This window comes from Natrix helvetica (assembly GCF_964273705.1).
Source record: "Natrix helvetica genome assembly, chromosome: 1".
NCBI lineage: Eukaryota > Metazoa > Chordata > Lepidosauria > Squamata > Natricidae > Natrix > Natrix helvetica.
The window spans coordinates 12,478,136-12,504,173 of NC_138548.1; the positions used below are offsets into that span (position 1 = coordinate 12,478,136).

Consider the following 26,038-nt stretch of genomic DNA (forward strand, 5'->3'; position numbering starts at 1 on the left):
GGGGAGGGAGATGGGCCAGTCCTGGAGTCTGGGGAAGGCTCTGATGAGGGCTCTGTGTCGGAGGCAAGATGGGGCCAGAGCCATTTGCCAGTTATCAGCTGCCTTCGGAGTAAGACATTAGTGAGGCAGAAGAACAGCTGGAGGCTGTTCCCAGTGTGCACATGCACAGAGTTGCCAGACGAAGGGAACAGCTAAGGAACAAGGGCCAATCCCAGGAATAAGGCCACAGGTGGACAGCGAATGGCCCCTCTCATAGGGAACAAAAGAGGAGCAACAGGGAAGTGGAGTTTGCAGGAGACAATTAGTTCATTCCTGCATTCTTGCCAAGTATTGCGGAGTCTGAAAGATATCGGCCTGGTTACTCTCCAAGCCTGATAAGGGAAGGGAATTGTGAACTATCTGGAAAAACTGCTGGAGAGGAATTCACTGCAAATTAAATAAAAGGGGTTTATCGGGACGAGGACGCGGCTTCGTGCTGCTGGGGAAGGCTCGGTCAGAACAATAACGGCATTAAAAAGTGACTTAGGATGTATTTTCGCACTTAAGATCATCGCAGCTCCCCATGGTCATGTGATCAAAATTCAGACACTTGGCAACCAACCCATATTTATGACGGTCACAGTGTCCCAGGGTCCCGTGATCCTCCTTTGCGACCTCCTGATAAGGAAACTCAATGGGGGGAGCCAGATTCACTTAACAACTGCGGTGGCTCACTTAACAACTGTGGCAAGGAAGATCGTAAAATGGGGGCAAAGCTCACTTAGAATAGAATAACAGAATTGGAAGGGACCTTGGAGGTCTTCTAGTCCAACCCCCTGATCAGGCAGGAAACTCTTCACCACTTCAGACAAATGGTTATCCAACATCTTCTTAAAGACTTCCAGTATTGGGGCATTCACAACTTCTGGAGGCAACTTCTGTTCCACTGATTAATTGTTCTAACTATCAGGAAGTTTCTCCTCAGTTCTAAGTTGCTTCTCTCCTTGAATAGTTTCCACCCATTGCTTCTTACAATACAATACAATAGTAGAGTTGGAAGGGACCTTGGAGGTCTTCTAGTCCAACCCCCTGCCTAGGCAGGAAACCCTATACCGTTTCAGACAAATAGCTATCCAACATCTTCTTAAAGACTTCCAGTGTTGGGGCATTCACAACTTCTGGAGGCAAGCTGTTCCACTGATTAATTGTTCTCACTGTCAGGAAATTTCTCCTCAGTTCTAAGTTGCTTCTCTCCTTGATTAGTTTCCACCCATTGCTTCTTGTTCTACCCTCAGGTGCTTTGGAGAATAGTTTGACTCCCTCTTCTTTGTGGCAACCTCTGAGATATTGGAATAATGCTATCATGTCTCCCCTAGTCCTTCTTTCTCTTAAGCTAAACATACCCAGTTCCTGCAACCGTTCTTCATATGTTTTAGTCTCCAGTCCCCTAATCATCTTTGTTGCTCTTCTCTGCACTCTTTCTAGAGTCTCCACATCTTTTTTACATCGTGGCGACCAGAACTGAATGCAGTATTCCAAGTGTGGCCTTACCAAGGCATTATAAAGTGGTATTAACACTTCACGTGATCTTGATTCTATCCCTCTGTTGATGCAGCCTAGAACTGTGTTGGCTTTTTTGGCAGCTGCTGCACACTGCTGGCTCATATTTAAATGGTTGTCCACTAGGACTCCAAGATCCCTTTCACAGTTACTACTACTGAGTAAGGTATCACCTATACTGTACCTGTGCATTCCGTTTTTGTTGCCTAAATGTAGAACCTTACTCTTTTCACCATTGAATTTCATTTTATTAGATAGTGCCCAATGTTCAAGTTTGTCAAGATCCTTCTGTATCTTAAGCCTATCTTCTGGAGTGTTGGCTATTCCTGCCAGCTTGGTATCATCTGCAAATTTGATGAGTTCCCCATTTATTCCCTCATCCAAATCATTGATGAAGATGTTGAAGAGTACTGGGCCTAAAACAGAGCCTTGGGGTACTCCACTGCATACTTCCCTCCATGTAGATGCAGTTCCATTGAGAACTACACGTTGAGTGCGGTTGGTCAGCCAGTTACCAATCCATCTGGTGGTGATGCTGTCTAACCCACATTCTTCTACTTTATCTAGTAGTAGGTTATGGTCTACCTTATCAAAAGCCTTACTGAAGTCCAAGTAAACTATATCAACGGCATTCCTCTGGTCCACTAATTTTGTCACATTATCAAAGAATGCAATAAGATTAGTCTGGCATGATCTGTTTTTGACAAATCCATGTTGGCTTTTGGCTATTACTTTGTTTGCTTCTAGGTGTTCGCAAATTCGTTGCTTGATTATTTTTTCCAGAATCTTTCCTGGTATTGAGGTTAGGCTGATAGGTCTGTAGTTTCCTGGATCTAATTTTTTCCCTTTTTTGAAGATGGGAACCACATCAGCTCTTTTCCAGTCCTCTGGTAGTTCCCCGGTGTTCCAGGATCTCTGAAAGATATAATTCAGTGGTTCTGAGATCTCGTCTGCTAGTTCCTTCAGAACTCTGGGGTGTAATCCATCCGGTCCTGGTGATTTGAACTCATCTAGGGTAGACAGGTGCTCACTTACCATTTTCTTCCCTATTTCAATTTGTGTTCCTAATTTTGTGGTGCTGCTTTTGATAGGTTGGACTGTTTTATCCCTTTGTGTAAAGACAGATGCAAAACATGAGTTAAATAGTTCTGCTTTCTCCCTATTGCTTGTCACCTTCTTGCCACTTTCTCCTAGCAATGGACCAATTGTTTCCTTAACTTTTTTCTTGTTTTTAACATGTTGGAAGAAGCTTTTTTTGTTAATTTTTACTTTTGTGGCAAGCCTTTCTTCATTGTGAGCCTTAGCTTTCCTCACTTCATCTTTACAGGCTCGGGCTATTTGCTGATATTCTGCCTTAGTTATCCTGCCCTCAGGTGCCTTGGAGAATAGCTTGACTCCCTCTTCTTGTGGCAGCCCCTGAGATATTGGAAGACTGCTATCCTGTCTCCCCTAGTCCTTCTTTCTCTTAAACTAAACATACCCAGTTCCTGCAACCGTTCTTCATATGTTTTAGTCTCCAGTCCCCTAATCACCTTTGTTGCTCTGCTCTGCACTCTTTCTAGAGTCTCCACATCTTTTCTACATCGTGGTGACCAAAACTGGATGCCGTATTCCAAGTGTGGCCTTACCAAGGCATTATAAAGTGGTATTAACACTTCACGTGATCTTGATTCTATCCCTCTGTTTATGCAGCCTAGGACTGTGTTGGCTTTTTTGGCAGCTGCTGCACACGGCTGGCTCCTATTTAAATGCTTGTCCACTAGGACTCCAAGATCCCTCTCACAGTTACTACTATTGAGCACGGTACCACCTATACCAGCGATGGCGAACCTTTTTTGGCTCGCGTGCCATAAGCGGGGGGAGCGCAGGGGGGTCGTGTGCAGGCGTGCTGCACCCATAATGCAATGTGCAACACACACACACCAGCGTGCATCCGCGCATGTCCAGACGCTCCCCCCCCCCATTTTTTGCCTGCTTTTTTCACCCTCCCCAGGCTCCAGAGGCTTTATAGGAGCCTGGGGAGGGCGAAAACAGCTTTAGGAGCTTCCCTGAAGCCTCCGAAGTGCAAAAAAATGGCCCTATGGGCAAACTGGAAGTTTGGGAATGGATTTCCAGTTTGCTCGTAGGGTCGGTTTAAGCCCTCCGGAGCCTTCAGGGACCTTCAGGAGGGCCAAAACAACTTCAGGAGCTTCCCTGAAGCCTCCGGAGTGCAGAAAACTGGCCCTATGGGCAAACCGGAAGTTTGGGAATGGATTTCCAGTTTGCTTGTAGGGCCGTTTTTAGTCCTCCAGAGCCTTCAGGGAAGCCTCCTGATGGTCCCTAGAGGCTCCGGAGGGCTTAAACCAGCCATACAAGCGAACCGGAAGTCTGTTCCCAAACTTCCGGTTTGCCCGTAGGGTCAGTTTTTTGCGTTCCGGAGGCTTCAGGGAAGCTCCTGAAGCCTCCAGGGGGGGCAGGGAAGGCTCTTTTTGCCCTCCCCAGGCTCCTATAAAGCCCCTTGAGCCTGGGGAGGGCGAAAAATGCTTTTAAAAAAGGCTGAACTCAGCTGGCCAGCACGCACATGCACGCTGGCCAGCTGACAGGGCAACGCCTCGCGTGCCCCGACAAATGGCTCCACGTGCCACCTGTGGCATGAGTGCCATAGATTCGCCATCCCGGACCTATACTGTATCTGTGCCTTTGATTTTTTTTCGCCTAACTGTAAAACCTTACTTAACAACCGTCTCGCTTGACTTCCTGTAGAGAAGAAAAACAAATGGACCTATAAGGTAAAAGAAATCACCGTGGTGCTGAATGTGAATAAAAAGGCATTTCTTTCTTCTGGTTCGCAGGTGGAGGTAGTCTTCTGGCTGCTTTCCATGCTGGCCACCCGCGACAAGGAGGACATGTCACGCACTCTGCTGGCTATGTCCAGTTCCCAGGAAAGCTGCCTGGCCATGCGCAAGTCAGGGTGCCTCCCTTTGCTCATCCAGATTCTCCATGACTCCGACCGGGAACCGAGCGCTCCCGACAGCCCCGGAGCCGCAGGGAAGGACTGTCGCATGCGGGCTAACGCTGCCCTCCACAACATCATCTTCTCTCAGCCCGACGAGGGACAGGCCAAGAAGGAGATGCGGGTGTTACACGTGCTGGAACAGATCCGTTCCTACTCCGAGACCTGCTGGGACTGGCTCAGGATCCAGAAGGAAGGGGCCAAGATCCCCGAGGGGGGAGCAGGTAGAGGGAGGATTGGGGCTACCTATCAGACTTTGCAGGTACTCTAAAGCAGGAGGCGGATCCAGCCCACGGAGCGCTGAGATCTGGTTCGCGAGGCCACCTTGGAAACAGCTAAGGCCCATCCCGCGGTGCCTCCGCCAGCAGAAATGGAGCTCTGGAGAACCGCGAGTGGCCCTTCCGGAGCTCTGTTTTCACTGGCAGAGTGCTTTGGCCACCACAGGCTCTCCCGACATGAGTGAGTTCAAGCTGGCTGGCCACGCCCATCCCAGCCTGCATTTATTTCTCTGGAAATCCATCCCTACTCCCCCACCATTCAAAGGGTGTTTGTTCTGCCTCAAGCGTTGTAGGCTTGCTCGGGGCATGCAGTTAACTCCACGCTTAGGAATCTCTTTCAGATCAAGTTTATTATCAGGCATTCTTAATAGCAAAACTTAACAGTTCAGTGTTAAGATACTTCTGACGTCCCATCACGTAGTGTAAAAAGATGATGATTTTATCCCCATGCTGAGCGGAGATGTAGAACGCTGCTATTCCTGTTCACAAAGGCATTCATACTGACCGGCTATAAACTTTGCATGTGGGCAAGATGCCCCGGTGGCCAATCATAAACATAGATGTGATCCCATGTCACGGAACTACATTTCCCATAAGGCAGTCTCTGCCTACATTTCCCATGAGGTAGTTTCTTAAAGGAGACAGTTCTTAATTCCTACACTAGCTTTACACTGCTAGGACAGCACAGTGTTCGTCCCAAATTGTATAGCTAACAATCTGTAAAAAAAAATGCAGACTACAGGAACCATTTGCACCACTCAGGTGACCCTGAGGACACAGATAAACCTCCAGGGGGCCTCAACGACCCTCTAAAAGGATGCAAATGACCAGCTGTCTGCAAGGAATATCAATCCTTCCCTTCCCCACTATCCTGTCAGAACTGAAGAAGCTTCTTGGATGAGAAGTGAAACGTCTTCAAAAGAAAAAAAAAACCAGAAAGTCCAGTTGCCACCTGAAAAAAAGCATCTTTGGGACTGTTTTACTTGCTCTCTATTGCTCATGAAGACTAGCCAGAGAAGTCCATAGCTCACCGGCTTGTCCACAATCTTCTTAGAGATGGGCTCTCAGTTTTTATAGAGTCCAGAGATCTATTTCCGTTGCAGGCCCTCAACCAACCTGAAAAAATGTCAACGCTTTGCCATTCAAAATCATGTGAGCGTTACTTCGATTTTTTTTGTCCCTTTTGTTTTGCTTCAGTGTTTTTTAAGGACCTCACTTTTAATGGAAATTGCCCTATCTTGGAAGGGCGGTAGAGAAAGGAAATGAACTGAGTAAATAAAGGCCACACTCTCCCTTTATTTAGCATAACAATGCAATGATTACATTAAACCTGAGAGACAGAAACTGACTTGGGGTTACTCAATGGCAGATACTCAATTTCTGTTGACTTTAAAAGTATTTCTTTAAGTGGAATAGTTCTGTGCCAGCTTCCAGTGGTTGGATTCGCTAAGAGGCTTGCTAAAGGATATTTGAACAGCATTAATTCAAGCCCCACCCAATGAGTGGGGCTTTAAAACCAAACATTTTAAAGAGAGCCTGCCTTACCAACATGTTTTTAAAGTTATATTGTTTTCCCAGATGTCTGAATTTTGCGTTGCATCTTTCATGAGCTCATTTCAAAATTACTGGCTTCAAAGCAACCGTTAAGGTTCTTCTTTATGGAGGAGAGTTTATTAATATTCTAGAAGAGTCTCTCTGCTACTCCTGTTTAGCTATGCTCTCTCCGCTCAGTATTCTCTTTCCATGCTCTAAACCAGGGGTCCCTAAACCTTTGGGCCTCAGGGACCACTAAATTCATAATTTTAAATCCCGCGGATCACTAATATGGTCCGCCTAATGACCGGCTGCTTGGGCGTGGCTAGGTGGTCATGTGGCTGGCTGGGTGTGGCCAACTCAATGTCACTCATGTGGAGGGGCGCCTCGCTGGCCTCTACTTTTCCCTCCCTTCCCAGCCACTCCTCGCCTCCTGACCCGGGCTCCTTAAGACCCCAACAGGAAGCAGTTGTTGGAGCTAAGCAGCCACCACGAGAAAGAGTTGGCAAAACAGCTGGCTCAGGTCAAATTGGATCTGACTGAGAAGGAGGCTCAGTAGAAGCACCTCACTGAGGACTAGGAGCATAGGCTTTCCAAGTAGAGGGAAGACCTGCGGGAGTGCAAGGCCAGGTGCCAGCGCCTGGAGGCTCTGCAGGCTGAGATGGTCAGCCAGTTCCAGGCCATGATGCAGTCCCACTGGAACGAGGCCCTCTGGCTCACCGCCACCAGCAGCGCTTCCCTCCAGCCTTTGCCCAAAGCACCGCACCAGGAGGCCGAGGCAGACCCCAAGTTGGAGTTTCTGCCTCCCTCCGACCCAAAAGACCCCGAAGGGGGAGACTCTCTGCAACAACACAAGGATTCATTGCACGTATCCATCCCAGAGGGTATAGTTTGAGGACCCCTGATTTAGTGCAGTATAAAAAATGCAAATAATTTTCTCCACCAAAATTTTCTCACGGACCACCAACTGGTGACCGCTGCGCTAAACATTTTCATTCCTTTCCCCTTCATAAGTCTTTCCAGCCCGCTGATCTAACCAGCAATGTTTTGAGCTTGTGCCCGGTTTCCAAAATCCTACTTTAAGTGGGTTCACTTGGGGTATAAACCACTAAGGGATGTGGATCCACTGAATTGCATCCTAAGTCGGTGCAATTAAAAGTTTGGGGTCTCTGTTCCCTTCACCGCATTCCACTTCCTTCTCTGCAGCTCCTGTTCCGATCGAGCCCCAGATCTGCCAAGCTACCTGTGCCATCATGAAGCTCTCGTTCGATGAGGAATACCGCCGTGCCATGAATGAGCTGGGTAGGTTTACACGTGGGGACACTGCAGCCTGCCCTAAACCGCTTCATAATGCTTTTCAGCTCTCTCTAAGCGGTTTACACAGTCAGTATATTGCGCCCCCCCAACAACCGGGGTCCTCGTTTCTTGGAAGGGTGACACAACCTTGAGCCTGTCAGTATTGAACCTCTGGCAATATAGAATAGAATAGAATAGAATAGAATAGAATAGAATAGAATAGAATAACAGAGTTGGAAGGGTCCTGTTGGAAGAAATGTCCTTCTGTTCAGTTCCAAGTGGAGAAAAAGACACTGGAAACATGGAGGCTGCTTGGAAAGATGGTTTTAATGGTGGACAGGACCACATGGCTTGAGCTCCTGAACAGAAAAGGGGGAATCACATGCTTCCAGATGTTGGGTGAAGAAGAAAAGAGGCAGAGATGCTGAAAGCCCCTAATTTTATGCCCTCTCTGGCCTTTGATCTTGATCTTGTATTCTGACTGGTCAGACTCCCATGTTTCTCCGTTTCTGATCCAGGGAAATATAATATTCTGCCTTTTCAGTACTTCCCAGGATATTTCATTTTTCTAGGAGGGGGTTGGGTGATAACTTCCTACAGTTCCAGGTGCGAAGAAAGAACATGGAGACTACTTGGAAAGATGGTTTTCATAGTGGACAGGATCACATGGTTTGAAGTCCCGGACAAAAAAAGGGAGGAGATGCTGAGAGTGCTCTGGGTTTTATGCCCTCTCTGGGCATAAAATCCAGATTCTGATTGGTTGTCAGACTCTCAGGAGGCCATGCAGGGGTAACTTTGTAGGTTGTGTTTGTATCCCAGGCTTGGTTGAGCCTTGCTGGGTGATGATGTAATGAAAGGTCTTTGGGCAATTCCTCCTGTGGCTCTGCCTGAAGGCTCTGCCCTTTGCGAGCTGAGCCAGCTTTTTAGAAGCAAAGTCAACAGGGGAAGCAGGATTCGCTTAACGACTATGTGATTCACCCTAACAAGTGCAGGGATTCACTTAACGACTGGAAGGAAACATTTGTAAAATCAGACACGGCTCACTTAACAACACTCTTGCTTAATGGGAAATTCTGGTCCCAATTGTGGTCGTATGTCAAGGACTATCTGCATAGTTCTTTATTTTCCATGGTTCTACCGTCTGGCGGCTGCTTTTCCTTTGCACTGACCCTGATCAATATGATTGGGGGAATCTTGCACCTTTGGCTGTGCGCTGCTGTTGGGGGCTCACAGTTTTTCTCTTCTACGTTTCCCTTCCCAGGTGGACTCCAGGCCATTGCTGAGCTGCTGCAGGTGGACTACGAGATGCACAAGATGACCAATGACCCCCTCAACCTGGCACTCAGGCGCTACACAGGCATGGCCTTGACCAACCTCACCTTTGGCGACGTGGTCAACAAGGTGCGCTGGGATCCAAGCAGTGGTGAAATCTAAAAAAAAATTCCTACCGGTTCTGTGGGCGTGGCTTGGGGGATGTCATGTGACTGGGGGGTGGGGCTCAAAAGACAGAAACTCACTTTAACAATGTCCTGCTGGAGCAAGGGGGTTGGACTGGACGACCTCCAGGTCCCTTCCAGCCCTGGTTTGCTGTGCTTTTTCAAGGTATCCTCTGAAGCTGTGTCTAATGCCAGGTTTGTGGTCCTCCCTCCCTCTCCTTTTTCCCTCCCTCCCTCCCTCCCTCTCTCTCTCTCTTTCTCAGCAAACCCCCCCCCCCTGCTTTTTAAAGCATTTTTTCCTGCCTATTCACCCAAACCAGCAGGGAAAAATGCTGTAAAAAGCCGTGGAAAAGCTTCCAATATCCGCATGGCTCATAGCTAAGGCGCATATATATATATATATATATGTTGTATTTGTGCTGATAAATAAATAAAGGGAGACTAGTATAGATCTATTTCAAGCTATTTAGCTCTCATCAGCTAGCCATACCCTTACTGGGATTTGAACCAGTATTATTTGGGCATACCAGGGGTTGTAACACACATGCATACATACATACATACATACATACATACATACATACATACATACATATATATGTATGGTTTTCTGTAATGAGCCGAAGGACAGAAAGAGGGAGTAGTGAGCTCCCTCCCATATTTGGGCATACCAGGGGTTGTAACACAAATACATACCTATTTCCCTGGCTCAGCTGATAAGGAGGAGAGCCTGTGGCTTAGTGGCTAATACAACTGCCTAATATGTAATAAAGCCCTGGTTCGAATCCCATTAAGGGTATGGCTAGCTGATGAGAGCTAAATAGCTTGAAATAGATCTATACTAGTCTCCCTTTATTTATTTATCAGCACAAATACAACACGCACACACACACACACACACACACACACACATCCTGAGTTATAAAATGTTAATTCTTCAAGTATTTACCTAAATAGATATTTGAGCCTTGGTGGCACAGTGGTTAGAGTGCTGTACTGCAGGCTACTTCTGCTGCCTGCCGGCTGCCTGCAATTTGGCAGTTCGACTCTCACCAGGCTCAAGGTTGCATCAGCCTTCCATTCTTCCGAGGTGGGTAAAATGAGGACCCAGATTGTTGGGGAAAATAGGCTGACTCTATAAACCGCTTAGAGTGGGCTGCAAAGCATTTGGAAGCGGTATATAAGTGCTATTGCTATCACCCCGTTGGTTTTAAAATAGCAGTAGCCGGCTTCAGGGAGAACTCCTGTTACATATAGTCTTTGAGTTACGGCCGCAAAGTTTATGTCGCTAAGTGAAACACTTGTTAAGTGAGTTTGCCCCATTTTACGACTTTTCTTGCCACCATTGTTAAACGAATCATTGCATTTGCTTAGCAATATGGTTGTTAAGGGAATCTGGATTCTCCATTGACTTTGCTTGTCAGAAGGTCGCAAAAGAGGATCCCGTGAACTTTGGGGACACAGAAACGGTCATGAAGTATGAACCCGTTACCAAGCATCTAAATTTTGATCGCGTGTTCATGGGGAAGCTGCAAAGGTTGCAATTTTGCAAAATGCTCATACGCAGAGGTGGTATTCTACCGCTTCAGACCCGCTCACTCAAACCGGTAGCGGAAATCGAGGGTAGCTCCGCCCACCCGCCCCAGCTCTACGGCATCCCATTTAGGCCCTTTTTTTTTAGGCAAAGCACATGCGCGGAAGGCTGAGCGCTCACGCCCGTGCTCACATTTGCAAACCGGTAAGGAAGGTAAATGAACGCCACCCCTGGTCATAAGTCACGTTTTTCAGTGCCGTTGTAACTTTGAACGGTCACAGAACAAACTGCTGTAAGTCGAGGTATTTTGTTACAGGTAATCCTCAACTTAAAACCATTCAACCTTGTTTGCCTGTTCAAAGTTACAACAGCCCTGGGCTTGTGACTCTGTAACTTCTTCGGAGGAACATAAAATCAATCCTAAAAAAAAACCCCATCCATCCCTAATTGCTATTCCTTACTCTTTTCTTGCTGTTCAGGCAACGTTATGTTCGCGGCAAAGGTGTATGCAAGCTATCGTGGACCAATTAGCATCTGACAGCGAGGAACTGCACCAGGTATGGTGGGCCATCCTGGATGGTCACTGAATCTTCACCCTACCCACCAGTGACGTGCGGTGAGGTTTATGGCTGGTGAGGCACTGACACAGTGGTGGGTTTCAAATATTCTTAGACTTGTGGACTTCAACTCCCAGAATTCCACAGCCAGGCATGCTCAGTTCCGATTTAAAACAACAGCATTTGTTTTTCTTCTTTGCGAAATAAGTTTCCTTTTTTCATTTTCTTCTCCCTTCCCCTCCTTCCTCCCTTCCTCCCCCTCTCTCAAACACACACACACACACACACACGTTGGATTGGACTATCTCTCCTACCCCCTTCCCTCTCTCACTCACTCTCAAACAAACACACACACACACAAAAAAGTTGGATTGGATATCTTTTCCAGTTTGAAAGCAGCTCCTCTGCCATCCCCCCCATTCCCCTGCTGCCTTCCCCAAACACCTCCACCATTGCAAATGCAGCCTGCTGTCTGGGTGGGAAATGCCTGGAACACAATAAAGCCCACCCACTCACCTCCTGCTGGCAGGCTGGGGTGAGAGGAAAGGCAGAGAAGCCGGAGGGGAGCCGATCCAAGCCTTCCAAAAGAAAGAGGCTGGGGGAAAGTGTGTGTGCTACAGCATGGCTCTTTGCCTGGTTTCCGTGGATGACTCTGCTGAACTGTTAAAAAAAGCCTCTAAAAAGCCTCTAGAGGGCGCTTTTTTCGAGGCTTTTTTAAACAGTTAAGCAGAGTCATCCACGGTGAGGCAGCAGCTTGCTCAGCTTTTTCCTTTTACATTTTTTTTTCTTTTCATGATGAGAGCGGTGAGGCTCTGCCTCACTTGCCTCGCCTGACTGCACGTCACTGCTACCCGGCCTTCTCCAGCAGGTCCAGGCCGAGATGTCTCCTTCTCTGAGCATGTAAAGAAGGCACCTCAAAGCTGCTTTAACATGACCTCCGATTCTCTATCTGGCCCATTAGGAAAAATATCTGCTGAAGGTAGCTTTCATTCTGAAACGCTCCTTGCCCAGAAAAATGTTAAATGTTATTTATTAGATTTAAAGTTTACCTTTTATTTAGGAGCCCAAGGCAGTGCTAACTCCTCCATCTTCACTGTTGGAAGAAATGTCCACCTGGGTTCAGTTCCAGGTGGGGGGAAAGACCCTGGATTCATGGAAGTTGCTTGGAAAGATGGTTTTAATGGTGGGCAGGATCACATGCCTTGAAGACGTTGGATGAAGGGGGGGGAAAGGGGGAGAGATGCTGAGAGTGCCTGAGTTTTATACCCTCTCTGGGCTTTTGAATTTGAGCTTGTGTTCTGATTGGCTGCCAGACTCCCATGAGGGGCCATGCAGGGGCAACTCTGTAGGCTGTCCTGAGTCCTAGGCTTGGTTGAGTCTTGCTGGGTGATGTAATCTTCCCAGATGCCATGTGGTGAGATGGGTAGAAGGCTAATCCTATTGTGTCCTGAGAGCCATGTCTTAATCCCATCATCCTGGAGCTGAAGGTGGGGACAACTGCTTTGTCTTTAAAACATATTTCTCCTTTTCTCACCCAGGGAAACGTAATATTCTGCCTTCTTAATATTTCCTAGAATATTCCATTCTTCTAGGAGAGGGATGGATACTAACTTCCTACATCACATAACCATGAAGTTAGTTGAGCTGTAAGTGAGGGATTGGTGCAGACTCTGCTTCAAATTCAATGTTTTTCAACTTTGGCAACTTTAAGATGCGTGGGCTTCAATTCCCAGCATTCCCCAGCCAGCCATGCGGGCATTTCATGCCCCTCTCCTCCCCAGGCCACATCTGGCCCTTTGGCTGTCCCTGCCCATCCCCCGTGGATTTCTTTTATTTTGAAGGCGACTGCTGTTTTTATTTTTCTATTTACCTATTTGCGTGCATGTCTATGGAGATTCTCAGTCATCCAGGTTACGGTTGTCCCAAAGGGGCTTTTTCAAGGGACAACTGGACTTTCTTTTGTTTTCCTTGGATGAGAAGCGAAGCAACTTCAAGGAAAATCAAAGAAAAACTAGTTGCCTCTCGAAAAAGCATCTTTGGGACATATTTGCGTGCCTGCATATCGACACACCTTCACAGCCCTATTGTTCTGACCTAAGCTTCCCCCAAAAGTATGAAGCAGATTCCTGGTGCCGACAAAACCCCTTTTATTAAACGAATGTGAATTCATCTCATTCACATTCAGCAAAGGCCTGTCAAACAGTCTTTCAAAGGTGAAGTTATGACCACAGATTTTTATCTGTTTTGGAAAGCTGCCATGTAAATATTTTCCCAACGCAGTGCTGTGCAAGGAAAGACTTGGCACAGAGTCTCTGAGATTCACGGACAGATCTTCACACTCTTGAAACGAACGAACGAATTGTTTCCTGCAAAAGCCCACTCCCCTTTCGCTCCTCTTTTATTTCCTATGGAAGGGGCCAATCACCGTCCACCTGTGGCTTTACTCCCAAGTCGACCCTGATTTCTTAGCCTTTGTTGTCTTCTGGCAGCTCTGCGCATGCGCACAATGGGAACAGGCTCCAGCTGTTCCTCTGCCTCACTGCTGTCTAGCTCTGTAGGCAGCTGAGAACAGCCAGACGACCTCGGTCCCGTCTCTGCCTCCGACGCAGAGCCCTCGTCCGAGCCTTCCCCAGCCTCCAGGACTGGCCCATGTTCTTCCCCAACCTCCTCACTGTCCGGACTCTACTGCCAGCTCCTCTGGCTGCTGGAGGGCCACAACACCTATTTGGTTTGGTCCTCCACAACAGTCCTCGTTTTTCTTGTGACCCCTTAGGAAAATTAATTGCCCGCTCTTTTTTTCTTAGGTGGTATCCAGCATCCTACGCAATCTCTCATGGCGAGCTGATATGAACAGCAAGAAAGTCTTGCGAGAAGTGGGCAGTGTCTCAGGGCTGATGCAGTGTGCCTTACGGGCCAGCAAGGTAAGAAAGAAGAGGTAGAATCGACAGCCAACTCTGCTAAAGTAAGGTCATCACTGATGGACGCACAAAATGAGCAATAGCCCTCCTGGCCGTAGCTCCTACCAGCAGCCTAGGTGGACCTCCAACCCATCAAGAGTCAAATCTGGGTCTGTCTTTGTCAGAAATCACATCCAGAAAGCACACACAGATAACTGATTCAGCCGGATTCATGAACTTCTTTATATACATAATAACACATAAGTAAATGTACAATACCAACAGTGGATTCTCCAACGTGGTAGTAGTTATAGGCAAAACATAGGCAGTTAGGAGATCGGTTGAGTTTCCGTTCAGAGCTTAATACAGACAAGACCAGACTAGATTAGTTCTCTTGCACAGACTCAGAGCTACATAGATAAGCCACACCCAGGCTCCGAGCCATCTGGCATGGCTCTCAGACACCAAATAGTTCCCATTGGCTGACCCAGTTGCCATGCTTATACATTGGCTGAGCTTGTTACCATGTCCTATTGCAGCCAATCCCCAATGGCTGACCTGTTGCTATGTCCTATTCCAGTTCATGAATATTCTGACAGCCTTGGAATGAGTAGGCTTCGAAAATAACCTTAACTCTGTTTGGTTGCCTACATTAGGATTGATTGATGCTTATTTATCGTAAGGCATGTTCACATTACATTTAAGTAAAAAAGGAATAGTAAAATACGAAACATAGAATATACAATCTGAAATCCTCACAGGAAGATTACCAACGTATATGCAAATATATATATATTTTACCTCATTGGTCGTAGCCGAGAATTCAGCGAAAATCTCCAATATTGTTTAGACACACAGCCACTATGCATTGGATAGTTTGTTTTTCAGCTCCACAGTCACAATTCGGTGATGGTATTGTGCCCCACTTATAGAGGGCATCGGGGTATCTACCATGGCCAGTGCGATTTCGGTTCAGTGTGATCCATATCACATGGGGCTGGTTAAATCCGGGTAGTTTTTTTCCAAGAGGCAAGACAAACTTCTTTGACACTGGGCGGCAGGGGGGGACAGTGTTGTTTCCACATGTTGTGAGTGTCAAAATCATCTTTTGCAACTGCTTTAGCCCAGGGGTGTCAAACTCAATTTCATTGAGGGCCGCATCAGGGTCAGGTTTGACCTCAGGGGGGGGCAGGGGTCATGACCAGGGTGGGCACAGCCAGCTGGCCGTCACTTGTGTCGGGGGTACCTGTGGTGGCCCAAGCACTCTGCCAGCAAAAACAGACCTCGGGAAGGCCGCCTGAGCTCCGTTTTCACTGGCAGAAGTACCACAGGCCAGTCCTTTGCTGTCGGCCAGATCTACCGTATTTTTCGGAGTATAAGACGCACCTTTTTCCTCCAAAAAAGAGGGTGAAAATCTGGGTGCGTCTTATACACTGAATACAGCATTTTTGGCTTACTGAAACCCCGCCCCGTTGCAAAAATAGACGTGCAGAGGGTTTGGGAGGCTTGCAAAGTGCTCCTGGGGACTGGGGAGGGCAAAAATGAGCAAACAATGGGCCATTTTTGCTCATTTTTAACCCCCCCCCCAGCCCCCAGAAGCACTCTACAAGTCTCCCAAACCCTCTGCGTGCCCCCCTTTTTTTGCCAAAACCGGCCCATTTTTGTGAAACACGGGCCATTTTTTGCTCATTTTCGCCCCCCCCAGCCCCCAAGAGCACTCTATAAGTCTCCCAAATCCTCTGCATGCCCCCCTTTTTTGCCAAAAACAGCCCTTTTTTATGGAAAATGGCTCATTTTTGCCCTCCCCCAGCCCACAGGAGCACTGTACAAGCCTCTCAAACCCTCTGCATGCCACCTTCCCCCCCCTTTTTTTTTTTTTTGCAAAAAACGAGGTGTGCAGAGGGTGTGGGAGGCCTGCAGAGTGCAAAACTTTTTTAAAAAAATTTACCTCTTCAAAATCATGGTGCGTCTTATACTCCGGTGCATCTTATAGTCCGAAAAATACGATAAGCATCCCGCGGGTCGGATCTGGCCTGCGGGCCTTGAGTTTGACACCCCTGTTTTAGCAATACAGGTGCCTGGGTGGCTGGATCACAACCTGTTTTGCCCCAAGCAGTCTACATTGCTCAGTGTTGACAGTTGGGAATTATCAATAACCTTCCAATTTTCTTGGAAGAGAAACTTTTTTATTTGTCTTTTTCCCCCTACACTAGGAATCCACCTTGAAGAGCGTCCTCAGTGCCTTGTGGAATCTCTCAGCTCACAGCACTGAGAATAAAACCGCCATCTGTATGGTGGAAGGTGCGCTTGGCTTCCTAGTGAGCACGCTCACCTACAAGTGCCAGAGTAACTCCCTTGCCATCATTGAAAGTGGAGGTGGGATCCTAAGGAATGTCTCCAGCCTCATTGCTACCAGAGAAGACTACCGGTTAGTAATCTCTGTTTTCCTCCACGTTCCAGTAGCTAACCTTTGCAGCCAGGATCGTCTTCCTTCCGCCATCAGTACAACGGTACCTTGATACTCAACTGCTTTGAAACTCATCAAATTCGGTACTCGACGCACTTCGATGTGAAAATTTTGTCCTGGCACTCACCTATGGCACTTGGGCCACCTGTGGCACACAAAGCCGTATCTGCTGGCACATGAGCCGTCAGCTCCTATGTGCATGCGCGCTCCGGCCAGCTGATTTTCGGCCCTCCGGAGGGCAGGGGGAGGCTGCTTTCACCCTTCCCAGGCTTCAGGAAAGCCTCCGGAGCCTGAGGAAGGCAAAAACAGTCTCCCCTAACCCCCTGGAGGAAATACCAAGCTCAGTGTGGAGGTTCATGGGGGCAGAGCATGGGGGGTTGTGCATGTGGGGGCATGCGCTTTGCATTATGGGTTCTGGCATGCGTGCATGCGCACACTCGCATTTTTGCCACCCAACAACAAAAAGATTAGCCATCACCGAGATAGGACTTAACAGTGATGGCTACACCTTCTTTGTTTTCCTCTGGGATCTGCACTGATTTTTTTTTAAGTTTATTTATTTATTTTTGTTACTTAATAAAAACATTCTTTTGTGAACAGAGTGTTGTCTGAATTCCCCCTGTAACATCCCCACCAAAAGACATAATTCATTTTTTCATTATACTTCCATCATTTCCAATTTTAGCCGTATTACGTTTCTTCTCCTGTTTTCCAATTTCCAGTTTTTAACATGTACAAACAATGTCATTTATCTTTCTCTTTATAAAAGAAAACAATTGATCTTTTTTCCTCCCCATCTATTTTCCATTAACGATCTGAATCTTCAAGTTTCAAATTTCAGGTTTTACATAATCAACATAACATAATTATTCAGCAGCTTTAAGGTTCTTAATATAATTCCCACACATTCTAATTGAAACATATTTTCACCTTGTTAACAATATTTCTTTCTACTGGATCATATCATTCTACTATTCTCCTATTTCTAAATTTTCTGTTCTCTTTTTCTTCTTTTTATGTGGATCTGCCCTGATTTTATCTTACCCTCAATCTGCTCTTTCCTTAGGCAAACTCTGAGGGATCATAACTGCCTTCAAACTCTCCTCCAGCACCTCAAGTCCCACAGCCTGACCATCGTCAGCAACGCCTGTGGCACCCTCTGGAACCTCTCTGCCCGCAGCCCCAAAGACCAAGAACTACTGTGGGACCTGGGGGCCGTCAGCATGCTCCGGAATCTCGTCCACTCCAAGCACAAAATGATCGCCATGGGCAGCACCGCAGCCCTCCGCAACCTCCTTGCCAACCGGCCGCTCAAGTATAAGGATGCCATGGTCAGCTCGCCAGGTTCCTGCATGCCCTCCCTGTATATGCGAAAACAGAAGGCCTTGGAGGCTGAACTGGATGCCCAGCACTTGGCTGAAACTTTTGACACCATGGAGAAGCAGACAATGAAGAAGCAGAGCGTCGCCAAGAAACCAATGCGTCACATGGATAGCTTGGCCAAGGACTACGCTTCTGATTCGGGTTGTTTTGATGACGACGACGTGCCCAACGTCTCCAGCAGTACGGAGACCGGAAATGCGTCGGTTCTCTCCATGTTCCTGAATTCATCCTTCCTCCAAAGTCAAACTTTGTCAAGAACAGTTTCCCAAAGAAGAGGCCCGGAACCGGAGAAAGATCCGAGTGGGAAGTCCACGGAAGCCAAGAAGGCCTCCCCGCTGCTTGTGTCCCAGGACAACGACGTCTCCGTAGTGGCTGAGAAATTGGCCAACAAGATCACGACGACTGTGGCCAAGATAGATAAGTTGGTGGAAGACATAACCACTCTCCATACCTCCTCTGACGACAGCTTCAGCCTCAGCTCTGAAGACCACTGCCTTGACTGGCAATATGGCCTGGATGAAGTCCATGAGGCCCGTGCCCAGTCTTGCTCTCCATGCCGCCTCTCGGACACCAGCGGGATTATGAAGCGTGAAGGTCTGAGCCGGGCTCACACCCTCCTGAGGCTGAAAAACGCTTATACGAGCTTGTCCAACGACAGCCTCAACAGCGGAAGCACCAGTGACGGCTACTGCCCGAAGGAACACATGAGGCCATGTACTCGGACCACCTTCTTGGACTTTAAAGATGAACTACACCGGTATCAGAAACGGCCCAGCCGTCTTGACTTGAAGAACATCTTGTTGAATAGGCCAGAAAAGATGGAACTGCCCGAGAAGAAACAGCCAGAATCCAATGTGGTGGTGGAGAAACCAGAAAAGGAGAAACTGCTTGAAAAAGCCAAGGTAACAAGGCTTCCACCCAACCTTGATGTTGCTGAGAAGGAAACTGAATGTAAGAAGAAAGAGGGAGGCAGACAGCTAGATCCTGATCCCAAAGTCCACACAATCAAACTCTCCCCATCCTACCAGCATGTGCCCTTCCTGGAGAACAACGCCATAGCATCTGGGACGATGGGGGTCTTGGGAACCAGCTCTTACTATCCCAGTTTATCCATGAAAACCACAGATCATCTGAACAAGGTTCCAGAGAAACTGACCGCAGCAGAACCAGCAAAACAAGAACGGCTACAGAAATATTCAATGGAAGAGATGCCCATTTGCTTCTCCCGATGCAGTTCCCTGTCTTCTATCTCCTCCGCTGACGGGCAGAGCCACAGTGAGAACGAGATGGACACGGATTCCTCTCTGGAGATCATCGAGGTGGAAGAAGTGGAGGAAGCTCAGAAGAACAATCAAGAGAAGAAGGCAAAGCAGGAGGTGGAGCCCCTCAACTCATCTTCCCAACCCATCGCTATCCCCTTCCCGAAGAAAGAGAAAATGTTTCTTAGAGGAGCGTCACCGTCTCGCCACGATGACTTGACCCCTTCCAGCTCATCTGAAAACTACATCCAGGAGACTCCTTTGGTGATGAGCCGCTGCAGTTCGGTCAGTTCTCTGGGCAGTTTTGAGAGCCCGTCCATCGCCAGCTCGATCCAGAGTGAACCCTGCAGTGAGATGATTAGCGGTACAGTCAGTCCAAGTGAGCTCCCGGATAGCCCTGGGCAAACAATGCCTCCAAGCCGCAGCAAAACACCTTTGTTTGAACTCAACAGCCAGCCAGAGAAGGAGGCCAGCCCGTTCAACATCCAGTGGGAGAACAATGTCAAGAAATTTATGGACATCACGGATTTTAAGGAGCGTTTCCAGATGCCCCAAGACCTTGACTCCATGGTCTACTTCACAGTGGAGAAACCCAATGAGAACTTCTCATGCGCCTCCAGCTTGAGCGCATTGCCCCTCCATGAACATTACATCCAGAAGGATGTTGAGTTGAAACTTATCCCACCATTCCCAGAAAGGACCGGGTTGAACTTCATGACGCATGAGAAGAGAGATGACGAACGGGCCATCGAGGGCCAAAGGAAACTGGAGTGCCTTGAGTTGACCTCTGATGAAGATATTGAAATTCTGAGGGAGTGCATCAATTCAGCCATGCCACCCCGTTTCCGGAAGATCAGGACATCCCTTGTCTCGGGCCTCCCGGGCCAAGTCCTAAACCCTCAGTCAAAGAAGTCAATGCAGCTTCCAGTCTACATGTTGGTTCCTGCCAATTCCCACTTGGGCATCCCCAAGCACAGGTGGGCCAGGGTCTCCGGACCCAACAAAGACTACCTGGGCAACGAGGATTCCTTCACGGACTCAGCAGAAGGAACCCCTGTCAACTTCTCCAGCGCTGCTTCGTTGAGCGATGAGACCCTTCAGTACCCTATGAAAGACGAGGGAGATTCCCGCCACTGCTCTGGAAAACGAAAGGAAGTAACGGGGGTTCCGATGGGGGGGCTCCAGAGGGAGATCCGCCAGCTTGAACAAAGCAGCTGCCGGATTGGAAGAATCACCTCCAGCCATTCCACACCAACCAAAATGGCCTCCTCCTCTAAGCACAAAACTGGATCGAATCACACCAGCCCACTCCGTGCAACCCGGGCCCAATCGGCCGAGTCCAGGAGAGGAAACATTCCCCTCAGGAACCTAGAATTGACTTTCTTGAGGCAAGGTAGCCCGAGGGCAAGTTCTGAGGGCAGCCGTTCCAAGAAGAAGGAGGAGCCTCGGGAGAACAGCAGCCATGACAGCGATGGGGCCTTCCCATCCTTCTGCCACACCACACCAACCGAAGAGGCCGTCTACTGCTTCTATGAGAATGACTCCGATGACCTGGCGGAGTTAGGCATGAAGAACTCGCCCAAGAGAAAGCCCAACCTGGCCGGCAAAGGTCAAAACAAAGAATGCTGGGCTAAGAAAGAACCTGAGCTAAGTTCCAGTCAGCAGCTTCATGCTAAAAACAAGATGGCGCCCCATCTCCGCAGCAACCTGATTGCAGACGAGACGCCACCGTGTTACTCTCTCAGTTCCTCCCTAAGTTCCCTGAGCGATCTCGAACTCTATGGGACTGGAGAAAGGATGCAGATGTCCAAGATCAGAGCTAACCGCCAACTGACTATGAACCGTCAGCAGGGGACAAGAGCCGCCGTGTCCAAAGGGAGGGACAGCTCCGCCAGTTCCCTCAGTTACAATTCAGACAATGACCTCCTGCAGAAGGGCCTCAGTTTGAGCGGGCCCAAGAGGAGACGTCATTCAGCCAAAAGGAGGAACGCAGAGAAGGAGCAGAAGGGTCTCAAGTCTAAGGAATGGAAGCCCGAGGGCTTTCCTGATGAAATCACTTCTGAAAAAGGTTCAGATCTGGATAGCGTTGACTGGAAAGCCATCCAGGAGGGGGCTAACTCCATTGTTACTTGGCTGCACCAAGCTACTTCTTCCTTCAGCAAGGAGACGTCCTCGGAATCGGACTCCATTTTGTCTTTTATGTCTGGCCTTTCGGCAAGCTCTGCTTTACAGCTGAGTTTGGACAGAAGAGACAAGACCCGGGGCAGGAAAGGCCTCACTGGTGGCGTGGAGAAGAAAAACCTCCCCAAATCTTTCCAAGATGGCAAGAATCTGAATGAAACGAGAGGGACCGGTAGCAGGAATAAGACGGGAAAAAATGTAGGCCAGCAGAAACCACTGAGCAACATCCCCGTCGTCTTCCGTGGCAGGACGGTGATCTACATGCCTGATGCAGCCAAGGAGTCCCCAGTGCAGAGCTCCAGGTCCACCCCAAAGAAAACAGGAGGGCCCACTAAGCAGGAAATTCCTGAGAAAACTCTGAATCTCAACCAACCGAGATCAAGGAGTCTTCACCGGCCTGGGAAGATCTCAGAAATGGTGGAATTGATGTTGCCCAAAAGAAGTGCAACTCCGCCTGCCAGGATGAACAGAGCACCGTCGTCCGGATCCTCCAGAACGTCCACGCCGTCCCAACCCAACCCAAAGAAACTCACATCACCATCGCAGCAACCCAGCAGACAGACGCCATCACGTGAAGCTGGAAAGACCAGTGGAAGCACCACACCCGTTGGCCCCGCCCCCAAACCGGTCCAGAAGTCCCCTGTGTCTAAGCAACACAAGACCCAGAAATCGCCTGTCCGCATCCCTTTCATGCAGAAGCCCATTAAGAAGACGCTTCCGATGAGGAACACCATGCCCACACTGGAGGAACGAGGAGGAAACTGCAGCAGCGAGCTAAGACCTAAGGTCAACGGGAAAGGTATTCTCCAGGCCAATCGCCTTAATTTGATGCGCATGTCCTCAGCGAGATCCCTCAGCAGTGACTCCCACCAGTCGGGCTTCTTACGGCAGCTGACGTTCATCAAGGAGTCCCCGAGTCTTCGCATGAGGCAACGCTCCGAGGTCTCATCTTCCGAGCCTTTGTCCTCACTCTCTCAGGGTGCCTCGCCACGGAGAGGCCGCCTTGGCCTGCCGACCGTTTTCCTCTGCTCTTCCAGGTGCGATGATCTCAAAGTGGACAAGCCAACTGGGTCCAGCCAACGTCCTGTCATTTCCCGCACGCCCCTTCTCAGCCAGAGCCCCTCTGCAGGGGTCCCCCCAAGGCCGCCCCGCAGGACGAGCTCAGAAAGCCCCTCCCGACTTCCTGTCAAGCCCAACAACGTTCCTCCCGAGCCTTTCAAGCGTTATTCGTCCTCTCCTCAAATCAACATCATCAAGAGGGCCGCCAGCCCTACTTCTACTCCATCGGACAGCCCTGAGCCCTCAAGTGGGAGGAAGAAGAACGAGGAGGTCTCAAAACTACCGGTGATCCCTCCTGCAGAAAAAGGCACCGAAAATCAACAGCGTCAGCGGCCTCAACAACAACCACAGCCGCAGCAGCCGCAACCACAGCCACAGCCACCGCAGCAGCCGGCGATGGTGAAAGGGACCTGGAAGAGGATCCGTGACGAGGACATACCCCACATTTTGAAGAGCACCCTTCCTTCGACGGCGTTGCCCCTGGTTAGCACTTGGCGGGAAGAAGAGAGCGATCAGACGCCCGGAGTTCTCCAGCCGAAGACGAGTGATGCGGTTGTGCAGACGGAAGACTTCTCCACCACAAAGACTAATTCCAGCACCTCCCCTACACTGGAGAGCCAGAAGGCCGTCCAGGTCCCACCCGACAGCTACGAAGGAGACGGCTTTGCTCTCACGAAGGCCACCACCGCGTCCATCTCCTTTACTCATGAAGGGTCAGTCAGCTCTCTTGGGAATTTCCCTTCCAGCAGGCACAGCTCCCCAAGCCGGGCTGCTCGGGTGACCCCGTTTAATTACACCCCCAGCCCAATGGTGGAGCCCACAGTCAAAGAGAAGCAGGTGGAGAAATCACACGTTTGACAGCCTTCCAGATTGGACTGACAAAGTACTGGAATGTTCCTAGCTAGCCACCAAGATATATACATATATATAAAAAAAACCCAAGCTTGGATGTATTCACTTTTTAAGAAGTTACATTTGTCGTTTTACCCCCAACGACCCCCATTCTTAACCAAACAAGGAGGACTGGATGAGCGTTTCTTATGCACACAAGACTAGAGGAATTGCTTCTTGTGAGACATACAAAAGACACACAGGAACAGGTAGATCCTCGACTTACAACCACAACTGCGGCCAGATTTTCCGTTGCTAAGCAAAGCGGTTGTTAAGTTTGTCGCACCTGGTTTTATGCCTTTTTTTTTTTTTTTGGCCCCGGTTAAAAAATGACTGAAATTGTGAAGCAAATCGCATGGTTGTTAAGCGAATCTTGCTTCTCCCATTGACCTGGCTTGTCGGGACCTAGCTGGGAAGGTCGCAAAGGATGATCACAGCGTGGGCTGCCAAGCATTCAAATTCTGATCACATGACCACGGGGGGAGGCAGCCGCGGTTGTTAAGTACAAGGACCGGATGTACGACACTCTTTTTCAGTGCCGTGGTAACTTTGAACGGTCGCTAAAGAAACGGTCGTAAGTCGAGGACGGCCTCGTTTTTCTTTCTTTCTTTGCGAGGGACGTTTTGGAATGAGTGGAGGGTTGCAAAAAAAATATGAGACCACGCCAACCCCAGCAGCTCTCGCCCTCTCACGCAGGAGTGAGTTACAAACGGACCTTTCAGAAGTATTTGAGCGGGGTCAACTGCAATACAGGAGCATTTTTCCTTCATTCTTGTGCAACGAAGTAGAAATTTGAAGGGGATTTTTACCACCCAACGTTGAATTTCTTGTAAAAATTTGGAAGGGCATTTCTGGATATCTCATGTGTTGGAAGGACAGGCTTCAGGATTGCAGTCCCAAAAACCCACCCCCACCAAGAAGTCCATTATCTGACTTGAAAAGTCAAGCCAACCCTTGAACGGACGCTCTGCTTTGGAAGTTGACGGGGGCTTCCTCCATCATTTACAAAAGACCTACCTGAAGCGGACCAAAAGAGCAGGTGTGAATACAGCAGGATACAAAATTCACCTGCTTCATCTAAGGACAGTTTAGTTTAGTCCCAGATTCAGAATCACCTACCTTTCACGTTGCACGTATTGGACTATACAGGTAGCCCTCGACGTATGGCCACCGTTGAGCCCAAAGTTTCTGTTGCTAAGCAAGACGGTTATTCAGTGAGTTTCCCCACCCCCACCCCCATTTTACAACCTTTACAACAGTTGTTAAGTGGGTCACTGCTGTGTTAAGTCAGGCCACTCCATTGTTAAGTGAATCTGGCTTCCCCATTGGCTTTTGCTTGTCAGAAGGTCGCAAAATGGGATCGCATGACCCCGGGACACTGCAACCATCATAAATAGGAGTCGGTTGAATTTTGGGTGACCATAGAGGATACTGCATCAGTTGTCAAGTGTGGAAAAATGGTCATTGTCCCTTTTTTTGTAACGTTGAACGGTCACTAAATGAACTTTTGTAATAGGTAACTTTCGAGAACTGCCTGTACCGAAGACCACGAAACGGCATTCTGGAGGGGTCCATCAAGAGGCTTCCATCTCACGAGAATATTTCTAGATCATCTTCTGCCAAATCTGCTTCCCCCTTTCGCCCCGTCTTTGGATCCAGCCACCCAATTTGAGAATCCACATCGCCAAGGATCCACCCTGGATTATCCGAAGGCTGGCCAGGTCCACACATCAAAGCGTGCTCAGGATTCCCTTTACGTTAACTGCCAGTTTCTCTCCACCTGGAACTCTTCTCTTCCCCAAGTCTGCGAAGAAAATCCTCTGGGCATTAGAGGAAAATTTGAACCGCAACTGTTAATTAAAGTAATAAACCACAACGCTTCGTGGAGGGAGGAAGAGAAAGAGACAGAAAGAGAGACAGACAACTTCAAAACTCAGCTGCATGCTTTAGATTGCAATTTGGATGTGCAGCTGTTGGAAAGGAAGATCTCTCGGGAACGCCGAGAGGGTGATTTCTGAGCAGACATGTCGAGAATTGCACTATTAGTTTTAATATGTGGGCATCGGTGCCACCCCCTCTCCCCTTGATTAAAATCCAGATATCCTCAGCTATTTATTGGGGGTGGGAAGAGGGAGGAGGGAGGGAGGGAAGGAAGGAAGGAGAGGCGTTTTATGCATCTGAGAGGGAATATTTGGCAGGAGAAATTTATACATCGGCGAAAAAGAAAAAAATCCCAGAAGAACGAAGGGGCAGACCTAGAAGGAGAATTGGCAATCTTGGGGCTGTGAATACATCATCTGTAATATTTTGCTGTGCCTCTAATTACAGCCGTTAATTAATTAATCTGCTAATGACTAATCTCTCTTTCTGTGGATGCTGGGTGGTTTTTTTCGGCAGGAGAGAGATACATAATGGCATCTTAGCACTTTTGCATTCTAGAGGCAAATCCGGATTTTGGGAGGAGTTTGGAGGGATTTTCAAGAAGGTGTAAGATGGTGGAAATGTTTGGGAGAGGTGATAAGAGGCAGCCAGCAAGCCACTCCCACCCGGTCACATGGCCAGCAAGCCACACCCACAAAACAGGCCACACCTACAGAACAGGTTCTAAAATATTTTGAAACCCACCACTGAACTGGGTATGTCTAGTTTGATGAAAAGAAAGACTAGGGGAGACATGATAGCAGTGTTCCAATATCTCAGGGGCTGCTACAAAGAAGAGGAAGCCAAGCTATTCTC

At 48.5% G+C, this 26,038-nt stretch overlaps 1 protein-coding gene across 1 annotated transcript in view; it reads left to right on the plus strand.

Moving 5' to 3' along the window:
* APC2 (APC regulator of WNT signaling pathway 2) overlaps nt 1-25,645 on the plus strand; it is an 85,726-nt gene extending 60,081 nt beyond the window's left edge. Inside the window, exons 9-15 of the mRNA XM_081958003.1 lie at nt 4,371-4,755; nt 7,549-7,644; nt 8,900-9,039; nt 11,088-11,165; nt 13,970-14,086; nt 16,276-16,490; nt 17,596-25,645. Coding sequence (XP_081814129.1) covers nt 4,371-4,755; nt 7,549-7,644; nt 8,900-9,039; nt 11,088-11,165; nt 13,970-14,086; nt 16,276-16,490; nt 17,596-23,269 — 6,705 coding nt within the window. The 3' untranslated portion in view covers nt 23,270-25,645. The remainder of the gene's footprint in view (nt 1-4,370; nt 4,756-7,548; nt 7,645-8,899; nt 9,040-11,087; nt 11,166-13,969; nt 14,087-16,275; nt 16,491-17,595) is intronic.
* The last annotated feature ends 393 nt before the right edge of the window (nt 25,646-26,038 follow it).